At 42.9% G+C, this 19,162-nt stretch overlaps 1 protein-coding gene across 1 annotated transcript; it reads right to left on the reverse strand.

Moving 5' to 3' along the window:
• Positions 1–13,294: 13,294 nt before the first annotated feature.
• LOC117718627 (keratin, type II cytoskeletal 6A-like) lies at positions 13,295–17,326 on the reverse strand. Its single transcript, XM_034516467.2, has 9 exons — positions 16,742–17,326; positions 15,961–16,175; positions 15,589–15,649; positions 15,336–15,431; positions 15,047–15,211; positions 14,498–14,623; positions 14,135–14,355; positions 13,695–13,729; positions 13,295–13,591 (listed from the first exon to the last, which is right to left on the reverse strand). The coding sequence occupies exons 1-9, from the start codon at positions 17,246–17,248 to the stop codon at positions 13,359–13,361; spliced, it is 1,659 nt and encodes a 552-aa protein (XP_034372358.1). The 5' UTR covers positions 17,249–17,326; the 3' UTR covers positions 13,295–13,358.
• Between the last annotated feature and the right edge of the window lie 1,836 nt (positions 17,327–19,162).

The following is a 19,162-nucleotide window of genomic DNA, read 5'->3' on the forward strand; positions in this document are numbered from 1 at the left end:
CAAATAAATAAATAGATGATAGAAATATATTAAATCATTGTATATAAATAAATATACAATGATTTAATTGAATCACCAAATAATTGGGGAGACCAAGCCAACACTGGACATCCTGACGGCAAATGAAGCTTTCAGTGCCAAAATTGGGTGACATCTAATTGCTTATGTATCCAAAGAGTTCACAAGAGAACACCCAAACAGTGCATCTTGTTGTCAAAACTATAGGCCGCTCTACACAGACCAATGTCAAGGCCTTAATGCTGAAGACAACACCTACACAGGTCATTGAACATGGAGACATCTAGCTGGTGCCTACAGAGAGTCCTCACCTCTATGTGCTTGTGTATTCAGTACAGGCAAGTACTCTGCGTGCTCCCAAAGAAGAAATAGAAACACCAAATCAGCAACAAACTCTTTCATCTACAATGACGCCATGCCTGCAAGATGTGCCTGTGCAATATGTTGGCACAATTCTGTAAGAGTAAAGCAATATCAGATTTGATGTAAGGCCCACGTCACAAGATGCATTCCATCCCCTACGGTACTTGGGTAACCAAGAACCTGAGACTAGGTAGCCTAAGAGACCTAGAAAAAACAAAAATTACTGTTCTACTAGAAGGACATAGTAATAAAATGACTACTAATGATGCTCTGCTTCGTGTATAGTTCAGTGTCATGCTTAGTTATCATCAGAGAATCTGGTGGGATCAAATACAGAGACCCAAAGCCAGATAATATGCAGAGAGAGAAAGATCTTGTAACTTCCGTGCAAAACAAAATGTTTCCATCAGATCCTTCCTCTAGGGGCTCAAGGAACCCTGTGTAAGAAGAGCAGGAAAAAAAAAGTGTCCTTCGTGTATATAATCTAGCTTCCAGTTTAGGTTGATGGGATTCCTGGGTGTATGAACAAGTGGATTTCTCAAGCTGTATCTGTTTCTTGTGCTTCTTCTTCTTTTTTCTTCTGATTGTTTGTGTTGTCCTATCTGGATACGTTAATTTGTACTATCTTATTGTGCCTTATTTTATTATTATTCCTCAGAAGCCTGTTTGTTTTCTAATGAGAGACAGAAAGGGGATGGATCCATATGGGAGGGAAAGTGGGAGGGAACTTAGAGGAGTAGAGGTAGAAGAAACATAATCAGAATATATTATGTGAGAAAAGGTATCTATTTTCAACGAAAGGGAAAATTCTTTGCACATTTTATTATAGTCTATATCACTTTTGAAATAAGCCCCATGCCAGAATTTGCCTGGTCTATAGCTTGACCCCTTAAAGATTCTCTTAACATGCCCTTCACAGAGTTTTATACACTGAAACAAACCTTAATTCTTGAAAGAAAAACTAATAATTTATGAGATCAAGAATACTCAGGACAGAGAGCAAGACAAGTCAAAAGAATCTGGCAGATAACAGATAAAGGAAGTGACCTTATTAAAATATAGGTCAAAGGCTGACTAAGCAACTCTGGAGTGAGTAGGATATATGAGCCTTAATGGGGAAAAAACTGTATTGTGATAGCTGCACTTGACTTGACATGACTGGTTCTCGTGAAGATATGACTAACAATATTGGAAACACTCTATGCACAAAATAGTGTTTTGTGATGATATAGGAGACATAGGAGAGAGGCCAGTGGAAACACACACACACACACACACACAAACAGGTGTACATACACACAGAGAAAGAGAGACAGAGTCAGAAACAGACAGTCAGATAGAGAGAGAGCCAGAGAGAGAAAGGAGTCAGGAACAGGGTCATATAAGTTTGGAGGCTGAATGTCATTGAACCAGAGGCAAAAACAAAACAACAACAACAAACATACTTCTCTGTCTTTCTCCTATGTACAAAGTACGAGGAACTGCAGATATCATGGCAAACTGACATCGAGACAATGTGACTAACACAAAGCAGGATGTGGCAGAGATCAACTGAATAATCCAGAGGCCAAGATTTCAGACTGATGATGTTAAGAAGAATGTATAAATGCAGGTGAGTTGTTAGTTGTTGGTTGTTCGCTGTTGCTTGTTGGTTGTGGTTTATTAAGTAGTTGTGTGCAAAGAATAAAAAATATCAAAAAGAAGAAATTAAATATTCTGATGGTGAATAAAAAATTGCCCCAAGGAATTTGGCACTGCCTAATCAGCAGGAAGTAGTCTAATGATTACATTACCCCTTTCATTTCTCTTCTTTTTCTCTCTCCTACCCAATGTTAGGGCTGAACGTGTGGCAAAAGAGAGGAGAAGGGTGGAAAAAAGCAGACCCCATAAAATCACAAACACTGGCCACAAGTGTCACCCAGATATGGAGCTAGGCAAAATGGCAAATTTGATTTCAGTGCCATAGAGAAAATGGCAGAGGATTGTTGAGGCCCACATTCTGCCTCAACACTTTTGCCTCAACACTTTTGGGGCTAAGTGCTCTGGTCAAGAGAGAGTGTGGCTCTTGGGGCAAGAGATGAGAAGAATGGAGACAAGACAGGGTGTGATTCAGTCTCTTCTATTTTCTCCAGTCTCCCTTATTGAAGGGAATTCTGAGGTATTTATATACACAAGCAGGAGAACACAGGTGAAAACACTTTACCATGTGCACCATACAGCTGAGGTCACTAAACAGCAAAACAAGCTATGTGGGATAAACAATATATTTATCAGAGTGTGCTTCAGCTGTTACAGGCTTTTGACAACCAAGTCTTTCACCAGGGTATATGGTTCCAGATGGCTGCAAAGTTGATCTAGCCGCTTTCTGCTTAAGTCAGCTCCCAACAGGTCCCCCTTTTTAAATTTTTTTCAAAAGGGAAGGCACGGAAACCGTGCCTGTCCTAGGTTGGAACAAAGGACCCCAGCCTCACTTAAGATGGTGAGGCCTCCCTTATTTTAGGGGCAAGGGTCTCGATATGCTCTCTTACCCGTCATTGGCTAACCGGCTTAGCACGTAAGTTACGGGTTAATCCTCATCAGTCTTGATGACAGAGGTTTCAGAGTCCCCTACTTCCAGCCTGTAATAGCAGACCTGTATGGGTTTCATTTGTTATCTGTTGTCGTACCAAAGCCATCAGTTTGAACAGCATAAACCCGAGAGACAAGAGACTTAATATCTAAACTGTTGATATAAAAGCAACACTCTTTAAGGCAACACACAACTTCCCCTGTTGGGGAAGTAAAAGATCTAAGCCTTGTACCCACAAATTTATACCAATGAAATCCTTGAATTTTGCATCATCTTAGTAACAATTATACAGATAAAGACAGCCTAATATTAACCACCTCAGTCCCCAAGTCCAGGGAATTGGGGCGCCGACTCTTCATTAACTTCTTCAAGCTGAACATGGGTGTTGACTTTTAGAAGAGGAATGAGGGGAAGGGTAAATTGATAAGCATCTGAAGTCTGTCTTAACTGCATCTAGCTGGAAGTCCAGGGCATCAGTGAACATGCAGGTGATAAGAAGATTCATTCTCCAAAGCTGTGTATTCTGCAATATACAAATCTCAAAACAAGTTTTAGTATCTAGATAATTATTTTGATTCTCTGAAATCTAGTGTTCTGGAGGCCTACCTCTGTCATGTCTGATCCATATAATTCTGGAAGACATAACTACTACCTTAATGACCTCATCAGAAAACTCATAGAAAAACCTTTTTTTCCAAATTAACCTTTCCTTAAGCCAGTAACCAGAAAAACCTTTACATTGAGTTTTTATCCAGAAAAATATAACTATATAACTCAGAATCACACCCATTTTGAAAGTTAAATCAATTAACATTATCATTCTGCTTAGCTCTCTGTCTAGAGCAGCCTTCTATTTATTCCTCGCATCTTTAAAGCCTTTTTCATCTGTTTTTACTCACTTATTTCTTGCCCCATTTTCGTTACTATAACCTTTATTTATTTATCTGTTTGGCTCTCTTGACTCAGAGCAGCCTGCAATTTACTCCTTGCATCTTTAAAACTTTTTTCATCTGTTTCTGCTTATTTTTTTTTCTTGCCCAGTTTTTGTTACTATAACCTTTATCTATCTGTTTGGCTCTCTTGACTCAGAGCAGCCTGCAATTTACTCCTTGCATCTTTAAATCCTTTTTCATCTGTTTCTATTTACTTATTTCTTGCCCCGTTTTTGTTACTATGCAATCACCTTTGTTTCACTTCCGAATTCAGCCAGCTCCGTCAGTCGACTGGTTCTCCAGCGCAGGGTGTCTTCCACTGTATCTTGCTTACTGGAGCTCTAACATTGAGACTCTGTCAGTTGACTGGTTCTCCAGCACAGGGTGTCTTCCACTGTATCCCGCTTACTGGAGTTCAAACGTTGAGGCTCTGTCAGTCGGACTGGTTCTCCAGCGCAGGGTGTCTTCCACTGTATCCTGCTTACTGGAGCTCTAACATTGAGACTCTTGTCAGTTGACTGGTTCTCCAGCACAGGGTGTCTTCCACTGTATCCCGCTTACTGGAGTCCCTGTTCAGGCACCACTAATGTTGTGTCCCTTACTCTGCCTCAACGTTTTGGTTGCTAGGTGCTCTGGTCAAGAGAGAGAGTGTTGGGCAAGTGACGCGAAGAATGGAGACAAGACAGGGTGTGATTCAGTCTCTTCTATTTTCTCATGTCTCTTCTTATTGAAGGGAATTCTGAGGTATTTATATACACAAGCAGGAGAACACAGGTGAAAACACTTTACCACGTGCACCATACAGCTGAGGTCACTAAACAGCAAAACAAGCTATGTGGGATAAACAATATATTTATCAGAGTGTGCTTCAGCTGTTACAGGCTTTTGACAACCAAGTCTTTCATCAGGGTATATGGTTCCAGATGGCTGCAAAGTTGATCTAGCCGCTTTCTGCTTAAGTCAGCTCCCAACAGAGGATGAAGGGATAATTTTTTTTTCAAGATGACAGCAAAATACCACTTCGATAATTCCTACTTTGTTCCCTGAAGGGACTTTTCAATTTTCTTATTCTTCATCCTATATTCTGTTTCAAAAAATATTGGAAGAATGGCTGAGCAGTTTAAAAAAAATGTGGGTGAAAATGGAAGGGCCTGAGAAACCGTGTGTATGTGTGTGTGTGTGTCTGTCTGTCTGTCTGTCTGTCTGGTGTCTGTGTATGAAATAAAAATGGGTCACTCTCCTCTCTAATTTATGAATTTGTTCCAGAGTTGGCTGTGCAACTGAAAATCATTGCCCATAGAAGTGCTTAGGAGGCAAGGAGTGCCAGAGATCTAGGAACAAAAGGGCTCAGTCCTGTTGACAGAGCAAGAAGAGTGTGAGTTTTCCAAAGGAAGAAAAAGGGAAAGAAAACTGCAATTTGAGAGTGGGAGGAGGGGTGGTCCAGGGTTATGAGATCACCAACAACTTTCAGTAATTATAGAGTCATATGGCCGCTAATGGAGTGGAAGACAGTTAGGATGAGATAGGATGGCATCCTACAGAAAGAATAGGTCTAAGGCATTTTAAAGAGGCCACGATTTCATATGGGATGCACTCACCTTATGTGAAACAAATTCTAAATAACTGAACTACTCAAAATAGAATTTTTCCCAGGACTGGAAAGGATTGTTGATATCTATACTAGAGGTTGATCTGCAGTTGCAGTGGTTAAAATAGTAGAGGGAAGAAGTTGGGTATATTGAACAGTGAAATAAAGCAAGGGGTTAAATATAGTAAAAAATCGGTTGCTGGTGGTATTGTTATACACAAGAACATATTTCTCCTTCCCTGTCTGTTTCCTTACCAATAACAGCATCATTTCCTGAGTTCATGACCAATGGCCTGGGAAAGAAAGTGAGGTAGAAATTGCCAGCTGAGACCTCAGTCAGCAGATGAGTGTGGCAAAAACAGACTCTCAGAAGGAAGGCTTCAGTGAGACAGCTAAATTGGTGGATGGGGTGGGCAAAGGCTATTTAAACCTTTGGAGCTTATGGAGTGAGTGTACATCATTGGCCATGGCCACCACAGTGCTGGAGATGCCTCATTTGCATGAGTAGAAATTCTAGGTGCTGCTGGACATGACCTTATAACGGGAAAGGAAGTTTAATCTAGCTACTTGCTAGGTGACCTCCTCTGATGAGGCAAAGGAGGGGGAACACAGGACTACCTGTATCAGGACATGCAGGCCCAGTAGATGGGGAGGGGAAAAGTTGTCCTACACATGCAAATCTCCAGATTGAATAGACTTCAACCCCACTCTACCTCTGGACTGGCTTCTTCCAGTCTCATAGGTCCCTGGCCCCACAGATTCATTTTGATAACTCTACTATAGGACAATGTTGCTTAGCAGCTTTAAGAACTTGGGACAAAGTTGAGGAGCCCTGAAAACGGTCCACTTCATTTACAAAGATTATACAAGGCCCTGGAGAAGACTCCACTGACTTTTTTTTTTTCAAACATTCATCTCAGCTATGAACAAAGCCATATCAGACTCCAATGCAAGACAAGTGTTGATAGAGACCTTGGCATTTGAAAATGAAAATACCTAATGTGAAAAAGTTATTAGATCACTAAAGGCACAGGCATTGCCTGCAGATCACTGGATAAGGGATATGATCAATATTGGTTGTAATGTGTGCCATGCTAATATTATAGGTCAACCTATAACTAAAGGTCTCCAGTATCAAAATGCAGGGTACTTCAATTACAGGAAATACAGTTATTTGCAAAGCGACTATGACAACCCTGCTAAAGATCTCTGATATCAAAATGCTCAGTGGTTTAATTTCAAGAAATATGGTCAGTTGCATCAAAATTGTGAACAAGGTTTCTCTAAAGGCAATAGTTTTTTAAAATATAAATCAAAAAGAAGGTTTAGGCTTCCAGGGGTGTGCAGGTGATGTGGCAATAATCACCATTGGACCAAAGAGTATAGGTTCAAGAGAGACGTATCCTAGACAATTTCATACCATCAGGAAACAGCCTTGAGGGTCTGGATTGAGGCTGCACACAAACAATTATAAACCAAATTTGCCTCTTTTCAGCCTAGGAGTAACACGCAGACCTAAAACCCTCAACTGAGTATCGCATATCTAATGCTTGCTACAGTGAGCAGTGCTGCTCTAGATACACATCATATTCTACCCCCCAAAACTCAGTGTTAAAAATAACTACTGGAGTTTATGGTCCTTTGCTTGCACAGAGAGGCTTCCAGGACTCAATGGGGACGACCTTAGCCTTAATGCCCAACAGTGGGAAGATAGAACCTGAAAAGAGCACCTCTAATAAATAGACAGGGCCCCCAGTGGAGGGATGGGGTCACCAAACTGCCTTCAATTAATTATTTTTTATAAACTGTATATGATCGAGCCTGCCTCACATCGATACTGTTTCCCGAGACTTGCTTCTAGAACAGCTTCAGAAAGGACTGCTGATCCCTGATGACCTTGGTTTATCCAGCCTTTCAACTGCTCCAGTCATGATTTAGATTAAACTCTGAACTTGCTATTAACATAGAGCTTGGACAACAAATGATGCCTGCTAGCTTTCTTTTGATTTAACAGTTTTTCTATTTCCTTTTGGTCTTCCAATCGGGAATTCTTCACCACAAGTCAGCAGGTCGCAATTACTAGAAGACCATCATGATTGTCCCTTAAGTGACAGTAGATGGTTCTGGTCATTTTAATATATATATATATATATATATATATATATATATATATATATATATTGTCATTTTACAGGATGATTACAAGTTGTTACAGTCTTGGATGTGGAGGAAATGAATGGAGAGGCTAGACTCAGGGATCCCTTTTTCCTTTCTTTTCCTTTTCTTTTCCCGTCTTTCTTCCTTATGTAAGGGAAAGGGAGTTGAACAGAAAATTAGGGGGTATATAAATATTATGAGAAATAATTAAAATAGGGGTAGATTATTGATTCTACTCTCAAACCAAGAAAGTATTTTATAGCCAGAATCTGACATTGGTTGAGATCTTATATTTTGATGCAAAATTGAGGTTATGTTTTGATACATTGGTACAGAATTTCATATATTGATACAGGTACGATGTTTTCATTGGTATCAATTTTTATATTTTGATACAAAGTTTAAGATTAACTTTGTTACAATGTAATGCCCACATATTTTAACACTTGTATAGGTATTACGCCAATGCAACTCATTTAAAAATGCATGGTTTAGTTTCAGTCACTTTAGTAGCTGCTATTGCAACCATAAGGGATGGTTAAAAAATGCAGGATAACAATCACACAGTCAAACTCATGGTCATGTCAGATACTACTCTGGATTATCATAGAAGTACACATCCTGGGTTATACAGACAATAGGTAGCTGGAGACAGGCAATGTTGCTTGTTCAGATATGCTTTGAATAGACAGATGGTCTTCAAATACCTCAGAGACCTACAGAACATAGCATTTAACCAAAATTTTAACTAAAGACCTTTTCTTGACATTGAAACATGTCAACTCCTGGCAGGACTCCATTCTACTTCAAAGATGATGACCATAAAATCCTCCATATTGAATTGCTTCAAGTATGACAAGCTAGCCACAGGGCAAAGAAAATATCCTAACTTCATCTGCAGGCAAACTACTGTCCAAAAAGGATGAGTGGGGGCAGGATAGTAGACTTCCAGCTGTGCCAAGACAAGGAGTGCAAATCCTGCATGATTCCTGCTTCACTTAAGGTCTGTCAGATATTCTAGGCTGGAAGGCTGAAGATGAATGTTCCAATGTTCTAGAGAAAATTGAAAACTTTCCCAGCAGTCAGCTGTCTCTGTCATTTCTGTGTTTTGAAAGCTGCAGTCCTGTGCTTTCTACCTACTCAGGTAATATTTATTCCTTCTCAAGTCTCTGATAGGGTTGAAGACTAGATAGTCATAATCTCACTATAAGCATAAGTTGTTTAGAACTTAAGATGGTCTAGGTTGAAGTAGATATCTTTAGAATGGTAATACAAGTTAGCATAGAACAATGATGCAAATGCAGAAAATGATGTAAACTCTGAACTCACAAAGATAGAATACATAATAAAAATAACTTCTCCTGAGTTGCCAAGTATAAACAAACTGGACTTATTGAATGTATCTCTTATATAAAAATTTTCATAATTGTTTCATAATTGTTCCTATGGCATGTTGTTTATTATTACAAGAGAAAGAGACTTATTTAGACAAAAGGGGGAATTGTCGAGCTTTGGGTTTTTTGCTATGTATTGTAATGCCAACTACTGGCCCTCAAGGTCTAAATTAAAGGATTATTTTCTGAGCACTCAGGGAGGCAACAAATTTGGTGTCTGAACTGTGTCCCCAAAGTGAGTATCCAGAGTACCTCGATTCACTCTCCTAGACATTATTATTCTGACTCCCCAGAGATCAGAATAACAAGGGGAAAGGGGAGAAGGTCAGCTGCATGGAGTTATTAGGGCATAACAGGCAACTGGTTATATATTTTTAAAACTTATACACCTTGGTTTAAATAACGGCAATTTCTATATTCTTCACTGGTTAACAGACAAGTATAAAAACATCTGGAGAAGTGGGATAAGAATCTGTGTCTAGGCCTGGGATCATGAACTTGTTTGATCCTGCCTGCAAGATGGAGAAGTTGTCCTTGAGATGGCTGTACTCAGACAATTGTTTCCATATAAGGTGTCCTGAGATGTCTGGACTCAGACAACTGTTTACAACAGAAGCTATTTTGCTGTAGGGAATCCTCAGCTCTCCTGGGGCCTGGGACCTTGAATTTGTTTCCCCCTATGTTGAAATGGACTCTGAAAATGAACTGGTACTACTTAGAGTATGTTTCTTTTGCTTGTTCCCAACACAATGAGTTATTTGCTTGTTGACCTTGAACAGTTGCTGAAGAATGATAGGTATAGAGGGATCCTCTCATGTTGCTTTACAGGTCATGTTCCAGTTGATCGTCTTGAACTCATACATGTACGGGCAACACAAAACACAGTCTTTGGGGATGGGGACAGATAGCACAAAGCTAGAAACGGATAGAGGAGGAATAGGAGGGGAAGAAATGAGACGTAGTTTTGATTAAATCATTTTCTATGCTCATAAGAGATCACAAATGTTAATAAATGAAATATTTAGATGCAGGTGTGATTGAAGTATGTGTGTGCATCTATGGTAATTGCACATGTGTGTGTGAGCATTCATGAGTGTGTTAGTACCCATGTGTGTGCATGCGTGTGAACACTCACAGTTTCTGCTTCTTCAATCATTCTCTGCTTTACTTATTGAGCCAGATTCTCTCTCTGAGCCCAGAGCTAAAATGTTGGGCTACTTTTTCTTGGCAGCTTGCCCCTGGTAGCCTTATTCCTACTTCAAGAGGGTTGGAATTACATGTGGGCCACCGTAACCATCCACCTTTGTTGGGAGCCAACTCCTAGCAGAAAGTGGTTATCATCTTTGCAGCTATCTCGGACCATATACCTTGACAAGAGACTTGTTTTCAACAGCCCACAACAGCTGAGCACACTCTGATAAACATCTTATTTTTCCCACATATCTTGTTTTGTTGTTTAGTGCCCCCAGCTGCAAGGTGCACATGGTAAAGTGTCTTCAGCTGTGTTCCCCTGCTTGTGCTTATAAATACCCAGGATTTCCTTTCAGTAAATGAGACAAGAGACTTGACCACACACACTGTCTTGTCTCCATTCTTTGCATCTCTTGCCCCTCCATCCCCACTCTCTCTCTTGCTAGACCCTGTTGTCTGATCCCCTTGGACCAGAGCACTTATCCCCAAGCAGTGCGGTCCTCAACACACATTGTGCAACTAATATTTATGCCACCGAATCATCCATTTGGCCCTCTTAGTAGTATTCACTTATTAATGTAAGGCCCCCCCACGAAGGGAGGACCTCACCCAAGCCTCAGGAATTTGTGGCCACCTATTAACTCACAAGACACCAAACTTGATGCAATCAGCAAGAGGTATATTTCAATCAGTATACTGAGGTCAAGACCCATGACCCACACAGGGGCAGTGGGGTCTGACCCCGGGGCTTTGGAGACAGAGAGAATTTAAAGCCAAAAAACACAACTCAGGGGGGAAACCACAACCCAGGGGGAGTAAAGGAGGGCTATTGGAGAGCACCTGTGGAAAGTCCCAGCCCATTATTCAGTTTGTGATAGGGTCCAAGGAACAGTCATCATGGGGAACATTTTGTATAGACTATTCTCTAGGAGCCTATTCATAATCAACCATTTATCTTGTGGTCAGCCAAGTTCCTGAAACACAGAGCTCATGACCAACCTGACCTGCACTCTTGGTTCTGCCTAGCCTGTTAGGAGATTTTGAAATTTTTTAATCCTTTCATTACATTGGTGATTACACATACTGTGTGATTTAAATTTTATTTAAATCACTTTATAAATGGTCCTGTTGATGTGTTTTCTATATACTTTTTCTTTTATTTTTAATTAATTAATTTATTTTTATTTCATGTGCATTGGTGTTTTGCCTGCATGCATGTCTGTGTGAGGTTATCAGATTCCCTAAAACTGGAGCTACAGGCAGTTACAAGCTGCAACTTGGGTGCTGGGTATTGAACCCTGGGTCTTTTAGAAGAACATCCAGTGCTCTTAAGCACTGAGGCAATCGAGTTCTTATATATTATTTTCCCTGTCAGTGATTGTCCTTTCTGTTGTCCCATATATGCACATGTGTCATGAGAAGGCTTAGATTTCAGAAATGTGTCATTTTTCTTCCTGTTGAGGAGTTCTGGGTAGAAAGTGAAGAGAATCCAAGGAGGCAAGCACCCAGCTTTATCTGAAGATCAGTGAATGTTGTAACCAACAGAAAATGATGTAGAAAGATTCAGAAACAGCAACAAACCAAGGAAAACATCTACTGATCTGCATACTTGGGGGTAAGGATGATGGGTGTGGTTTGAGGGAGCAATGGGGCTGAAGGAGTCCCAGGAATGAATCAAATGATTGATCTCACACTCAAGCTGAGGTTGCCCTGCTCATTCACGAGTTAAACCAGGACAGGACAGACAGCAGTGAAACCAACACTCCTGGCTTGCAACACATAAACCAAACTTCTCTGACCATCCATGATGGGAGGATAAAGGTATGAGAAGGCAGGCAATATTCTCCTAAAGACTTTCCAATTTGCAAAATGCAAATTTCAGGTTTTGAATGAGTCTTGAGTTCCTAAATTTGACCAGCGCGAATGTCTCCAGTATTTCCCATCTGTAGATGTGACAGATGGGATGCATGGTTGTCCCTGAACAGCTTGTTGTGTTTCTGCTGTTCCTTCAGGGCACCTTTCCAGAAAGGCAATTTTAGGTCAGAAGGAGGAAATGTTCACTGCCATTGTGGGTGCTTGTCAAGCAAGCTTCCTTGTCATAAAAGCAAGTGTAATTCTAAAACAAATACCTTATTCTCTTGTCAAAAGGCTCTGGCTATGACTGTCCAAGAATATGTTTCTCCACCCGAATGCTCTGCCTGAGTACTGTGATCTGCTAGTGATTACATCAGAGGTGTCTCATCACTAATTCCTAATAAGGACTGTTCCCATGGAGGGAATTCTCATACCTGGAGATTATGTTCTCACTGACAGAAAGGCAATTCACTCGGGAAGGAATACTGGACAGATAATTATTCACTATCTCTAAAGAAAGGGAGTTTAACACAATGGAAACGGATACATTAAAAATTACATATGAAAAATGAAGGAAATAGGGGCTCCTCCTAAAGACTATCAATTTGACAATGAAGGAGCAGGTGAGGGTTTGGAGTAAAGACATACAGAGCTGGGAGAGAGAAGAGTAATGACTCCTTGTCTAGCAAGGACAAACACTTTCTATATAAAGAAAATGTTCCCACAAAAAAATGCACATGGAAAAAATTGATTATTTATAAACCTGCTTTATTTGGCAATTACAAGGAAGCAAACAGCGTCAAGAAAAGCAAAGACATCACATGAGCACAGACTCTACATCACAGGACCAGTGACTGTGGTCACACTTACTGACAGGGAGGTTTATGATGTTGAAAGGTGGTGTTTCTCAGGCCATTGGAAACTGATAGGGAGCTGCTCGTTTCTTGAGTAGGACCCAGACAATGATTTCAAAAATGAAGGTGACAGGGATACACCCTTTAACAGGCAGCCTCAGAGATAGAGGTAGAGAGGCAGGAGCCTGGAACCTCAATAGAACATGAAGCACCAAATATGAGTGAATTGTGATGTGAGCTCAGAGGATGACTATCAACAGATGAGCAGAGGGGACACATGGGGACAGATAGGAGCAAAAGGAACCAGCCATCCCAGCCTCATGAAGAGAGCAGAGGTGCGGGTCCAGAGTGAAGAAGCTCCTGAGCACAGGGTTCTGAGCATAGGCTTCTGCAGCCATGGTGTCTGGGACCAGGGACAAGCTCTTGGTGACAGGGAATTCACTGTCTGTAGCTCTTCCTGCTGGAGGAGGAGGTGGTGTATCTGATGGTGGAAGAGCTGCCACCAGAAGAGCTGAGGCCACTTCCAATGACTCTGCCACTGCCAGCACTGAAGCCACCTCCAAGGCCATGGCTACTGCCATAGGAGTAGCTGCTGCCTCCTCCCAGGCCTAAGCTGCTGCTGGCACCACCTGCGCTGCCATAGCCGCTGGACACAGTGGACTGCACCACAGCTGTGAAGGAGGGAAAGGACACCACAGACATGGTGAGCACACTGTGATCAGCTGACCAGTCACAAGGGCAGGAGACGGGGAGGCTGGCAAGCAGAGTACTTACAGATGTTGACTGGTCCAACGCCTTCACCATTCAACCTAGGAGAGGAAAGCAGCAGGTGAGAACAAAGCAGCTATCACATAGATTCCAATGGGAACCCTCAGTCTAGTGAGGGTTCAGAGAGAATCTCCTGGAAAGAGGCTTTAAAAAATATTCTTTATATATTCTATGTACTTGAGGACAGTATAGCTGATTTCAGACACATAAGAAAAGGGCATTGGACCCCAGTATAGATGGTTGTGAGCCATGATGTGGTTGCTGGGAATTGAACTCAGTAACTCTGGAAGAACAGTCAGTGCTCCTAAACACTGAACCATCTCTCCAGCACAGCAAGGAGTTTCTCAAAGGGACCATTTTGGCCACCTGCATTTTGGCTCCCTCATCCTGTGCTAAGTACTGACACATGGAGGTGTCCTCAGGGGTTAGAGGATGGAGTTACCCACCTGCACTCCTCTCCCTCCAGCAGCTTCCTGTAGGTGGCGATCTCCACATCCAGGGCCAGCTTGACATTCATGAGCTCCTGGTACTCCTTCAGCAGCCTGGCCATGTCCTGCTTGGCTTTCTGCAGGGCGTCCTCCAGCCCTTCTAGCTTGCCCCTGGCATCCTTCAGGGCCATTTCCCCACGCTGCTCAGCCTCAGCAATGGCAGCTTGCAGGTTGGCACACTGGGCAGAGAGAGCAACAAAAACACTCTTGGACTATGCATCTCTGGAGAGGCTGAATCCCGAGACCTTGGTTTTCAGAGAGCAAGAGTTAGAGGACAGGAAGCAATGGCCAGCAACCCAAACATTTCTCTGTCTACCCCACCTGCTTCTTAACGTGGTCAATCTCAGATCTCAGCCTCTGGATCATGCGGTTGATCTCAGCGATCTCCTGCTTGGTGTTGCGCAGGTCGTCCCCATGTCTGCCAGCTGTGACCTGCAGCTCCTCATACTGAGGGTCCATACAACAGAGAACATTTATGTGAGTTTTTATGTGCAGAAGCAAATACACCTCTAAGTAGCATGCACTATCATGGATGTGATGGGTTTTCCTCAAGAGAAGCTTTAGGAGATTACAGACTCCATAGTTCCCTCAGGAAGTAAAAATGTTCTCAAGTGTCTTCTGAGGACCATTGCTCAGATTACAGCTCAAGCAAAGAGAGCCGTGGACCCCATTTATGGCAACTTTGTATCTATCTCTGGGTTCTTTTGCTCTTAGAATAAAACTTCATTCTATCACCCAAGTACACAGTACATTTCCATTGAGAACACCCGGCTTCTCTTTATACACTGTCTCTCCACTACTGAAGTCAGAGACTCATGGAGTTCAGGCTGAGTCCCAGGCATCCTCCTCAGCCTTTACCCCAATACTCACTTTAGTCTGGTACCAGGACTCAGCTTCAGCCCGACTTCTCTGAGCAATTTCCTCATACTGGGCCTTGACCTCAGCGATGATGCTGTCCAGGTCCAGGCTGCGGTTGTTGTCCATGGAGAGGACCACAGATGTGTCTGAGATGTGAGTTTGCATCTGAGACAGTTCCTGCACAACAGAAAGAACTGAGGTCATCTTTGTCTTTGACGATTGCAGAGGTCCAACACTTTGCACAGGAAAAAATAAAGGGTTTGGTGAGAGCAGAGGAGAAGGAGAGACAAGAGGTGCTTACTGCTTCATAGAGAGCTCTCAGGAAGTTGATTTCATCTGTTAGACTGTCTGCCTTGGCTTGCAGTTCAACCTTGTTCATGTAGGCAGCATCTACATCCTGAAGAAACCACGAACAACATGGGATCAGTTTACCTCTCTTCCCCAGACCATTCAACTCTGTGCCTGTGACTACCATTTCTCTGGAATGACCCAGATATACAAGGTCATTTATGTCATTAAGCACAGAACCCCATCCCTGTGGTCAGTCAGCTCACCTTCTTCAGGGTCACAAATTCATTTTCAGCTGCTGTGCGCTTGTTAATTTCATCTTCATATCTAGAAATGGAAGGGTGCACCACATTGGAGCCACAGGGCGGATGGCACCAATGGCAGCCTCTGACCCAGATCCCATTTCTACACCATATCCACATCTAGCTAAAAGGTCATATTTCTATTAAGTAATTCATTTCTTTTCTGTCCCTTAATGTCCTATAACCCTCCATGATCCTAGGCTTTTTCTCTTTAACCATAAGTTGTCAGTTTCATCTCTGTGAGCAAGCTTTCTTAAATCATGGAGCCCTTGTCTAGACTTGGGCTTCCATTTTTATAAAGCTAGGAGACTGAATTCTTCCTTCCTTGTAACTCACTTGCTCTTGTAGTCCTCCACAGTGTCCTGCATGTTCCTCAGCTCTGAGTCCAGGCGGCCCCTCTCTCCAACAGTGTAATCCAGCTTTCGGCGGAGGTTGCTGATGTACTGCTCAAACAGAGGCTCCAGGTTCTGCCTCACAGTCTTGGTGCCCTGCTCCTGCAGCAGGGTCCACTTGGTGTCCAGGACCTTGTTCTGCTGCTCCAGGAACCGCACCTGGGGGAGGGTTGAGTGTGAGGGAGAGAAGTTTGAGTTTCATCCTTCTATGTATGACACCTTCACTAGTGTGTGTGCCCCTCTCAGGCTGCCTGCCTAAACCCATTCAGTGTAGGTAGAACCTGGTTCTGTGTCTGAGAGGGTCAATCCAGAGTGAAGCTCCCAATGCCACCTCTCTGGGGATGACAAAGTACTCATGCAGGGAGGGCACTGGCAGCCTAGCAGTATGTTGCTGGAGTGTGCTGCAGCTTGGTGAGGCTGGCATGGCTCCCAAATGCACTATATATAGATATAGACTTCCATGTCACTACAGTCCTCTGTTGTGTGAGTCTCCAGCTCATCTCAGTCTGCTGAGATCAGACACTCTTATGGGGCAACCTCTGGAGAAGAGGAACCCTGACTCTGATTTCCAGATGCCAGTCTAACTGAAGAGGAGCACAGAACCAGGGCAGAGATTAACTAGAAACAAAGGCAATATCAGAGCCAAGTCTGAAGCCTCTTCCCTCCACCTCTCTTCAGCATTCACTGCAGACACACAGGCTGCCCTAGGAAGGACCATGTCTCACCTTGTCGATGAAGGAGGCAAACTTGTTGTTGAGGGTCTTGATCTGCTCCCTCTCCTCAGTCCTGACCCGCTGGATGGTGGGGTCGATTTGCAGGTTCAGGGGGGTGAGGAGGTTCTGGTTGACGGTGACCTCTTGGATGCCTCCAGGTGGGCACACGGGGAAGCCTGCTCCCCCATAGCCACCACCAAAGCCAGCTCCACCACCGAAGCCAAAGCTACCCCCGGCTCCTCCTCCATAGCCGAAGCTTCCTCCAAATCGGCTGCCATAGCCTCCTCCAATGCCACAGCTGCCACCTCCAATGGAGATCCTCTTGGAGCTGCCCACACCATAGAGGCTCCTGCTGCCAAAGCCAGCTCGTCCACACACTGCACCGGAGCCGCCGCTGCCCCGGGAGCGGCACACAGACACACTGCTGAAGCCAGAGCGGTTGAGCCCAGGCACTCTGGCTGAGCTGGCACTGTAGCCACGGTGGCTGGTTTGAGTCTTGATGGTGGTTTTCGTAGACATGGTTCCTTGAGATGAGAAGGCTCAGAAGTGGAGAGAGGCAGGGCAGAGCTGAAGAGATGACTGTGTGGAGCACCGGGCAGAGGCTTATATATAGTACATATGGGCTTGGGCTGGGTCCTGAAGGTGAGCTTGTTGAGTGGGTTGGGCAGTGATTTACAGACAGTGATGTCACACCTAGATTACTTCAAAATGTTATGAAATATTCAGGTTGCAGTTTTGTTTTCCTTTAGTCAGGGAAAACGCTCTTGCCTCCAGTTTTGTCTTCATGAGTTCTTCACTCACTGTATCTCAGAGTTAGTCACCAATTCTGCGCAGGTTTTGCATGTCCTGTTGAATATTTTCCCAGCTCTGCTCCCAGCTTGCCTGCTCTTCTCTCCCATGGAGATTCTGGAGACCCATCTTTCTATGCCAATAAAAAGACCGTAGCTGACCTTTAGTGATTAGCAATATTACTTGTTTTGCATTAAACACCATTTACTAGAAAAGGAAGTTGGCCACACAGTTGTTTCACACCTTTGTGACAAGCAGTCCACAGCCAGCCTTTTGCTTTCACACTTGCATTCACTCACTAACCTAACAGTATTTAAGAGCACATCTCAGAAAACATGTAACTCCTTCAGTATATAATTTAATAATACATCTAAGTTAGCCTGTTTTTATATATGTAGAAGTGGCCTTTTGTCTCAAAATACTCTCACATATATACAGCAACCTTTTTTTAAAAATTGTTGCAGGGTCGGTAAAGCTGCCTCACTGATGAAGAACATTTGTTGCTCTTGCAGAAGACCTGAGTTTAGTTCCCAGGACCCACATTATAGGCTGCAAACATCCATAATTGGAGTTCCAGGGAATCCGTGTCTGCTTCTGATCTCTGAGGGTCCATTGTTCTAGCTAGAACTTCGAGTACTCTACTGAAGAAGACACAGAGAGAGTAGACAGGCTTGTTTTGTCCCTTATTTTAGTGAAAATTCTTTAAGTTTCTTTCTCTTTAATTTGATGTTGGCTATTGCTGTGTGGTTCATTGCCCTCATTGTGTTTTGGTATGTGGCTTGTATCCGTGATCTCTCCGAAACAGGAACGGGTATTGGATTTTTGTCAAAAGCTTTTATAGCATATTTAATTGTAGCAGTAATATTTTAAAATGGCGACTCCCAATCTTGCTTGTTCTTAATCATCCGCCATCTTCCCGTCTATCCTAGGCCTGAGAATTCGCTGCTGCCTCTTGGCTCAGGCCGCCAACAGCTCAGGCCTCTGGCTAAGGTGGCCAGAGACACTGGCCCTGCCACCCACGAGATGCCAGTGTGGGAGAGGGCTCTATCAGTCTTCCACATTGTCTCCACAAGGCTAGGCTGAGCCCAGACCATCCCGCCATCCATGCAACAACCAGTAGAAAAGAGACTCTAATATTTAAACATTATCCAATAGGTTTATATATTTGGTAATGATCAAATAACAAGATGCCCACACAATTAGAAGTGTTAACCAATTAACTAACATAGATATAAGTTGTTACCCAAGACTGCTCACAACACATGCATGGCCATCCATGGCTCCTACATCTCTGCCTCCCTAGCTCCTCCTCTTCCTTCCCCTCTTCCTCTCCTTACTCCTCCCACCTTAGCTCCTCCCAACTTGCAGGGGAAATATGCTGCTACATTTAATGAGAAGATCATCAAATCTTTAAGTTAGATTTGTTTATGTAGAGGATTACTTTGATGGATTTTTGTATATTGAACCACCCTTGTATTTCTGGGATGAAGCCTACCTGTTTATGGTGGGTGATGTTTTTGATGTGTTCTCTTAAGGTAAATTGCTCTGAAATTCTCTTTGTTGAGCCATTGTGTGGTTTAGGTATCAGGGTAACTGTGGCCTCATAGGATGAGTTTGGCAATGTTCCTTCTGTTTCTATTTTGT

This window comes from Arvicanthis niloticus, chromosome 13, assembly GCF_011762505.2.
Source record: "Arvicanthis niloticus isolate mArvNil1 chromosome 13, mArvNil1.pat.X, whole genome shotgun sequence".
Classification (NCBI taxonomy): domain Eukaryota; kingdom Metazoa; phylum Chordata; class Mammalia; order Rodentia; family Muridae; genus Arvicanthis; species Arvicanthis niloticus.

Excerpts from the sequence above, each read along its gene's own strand:
- LOC117718627 (XM_034516467.2), bottom strand. The coding sequence starts at position 17,248 with ATGTCTACGAAAACCACCATCAAGACTCAAACCAGCCACCGTGGCTAC. Across the intron at positions 14,624-15,046 it reads AGTCCTGGTACCAGACTAAA|TATGAGGAGCTGCAGGTCAC; the intron begins GTGAGTATTGGG and ends ATGGACCCTCAG. Across the intron at positions 13,730-14,134 it reads CTGGAGGGAGAGGAGTGCAG|GTTGAATGGTGAAGGCGTTG; the intron begins GTGGGTAACTCC and ends TTCCTCTCCTAG.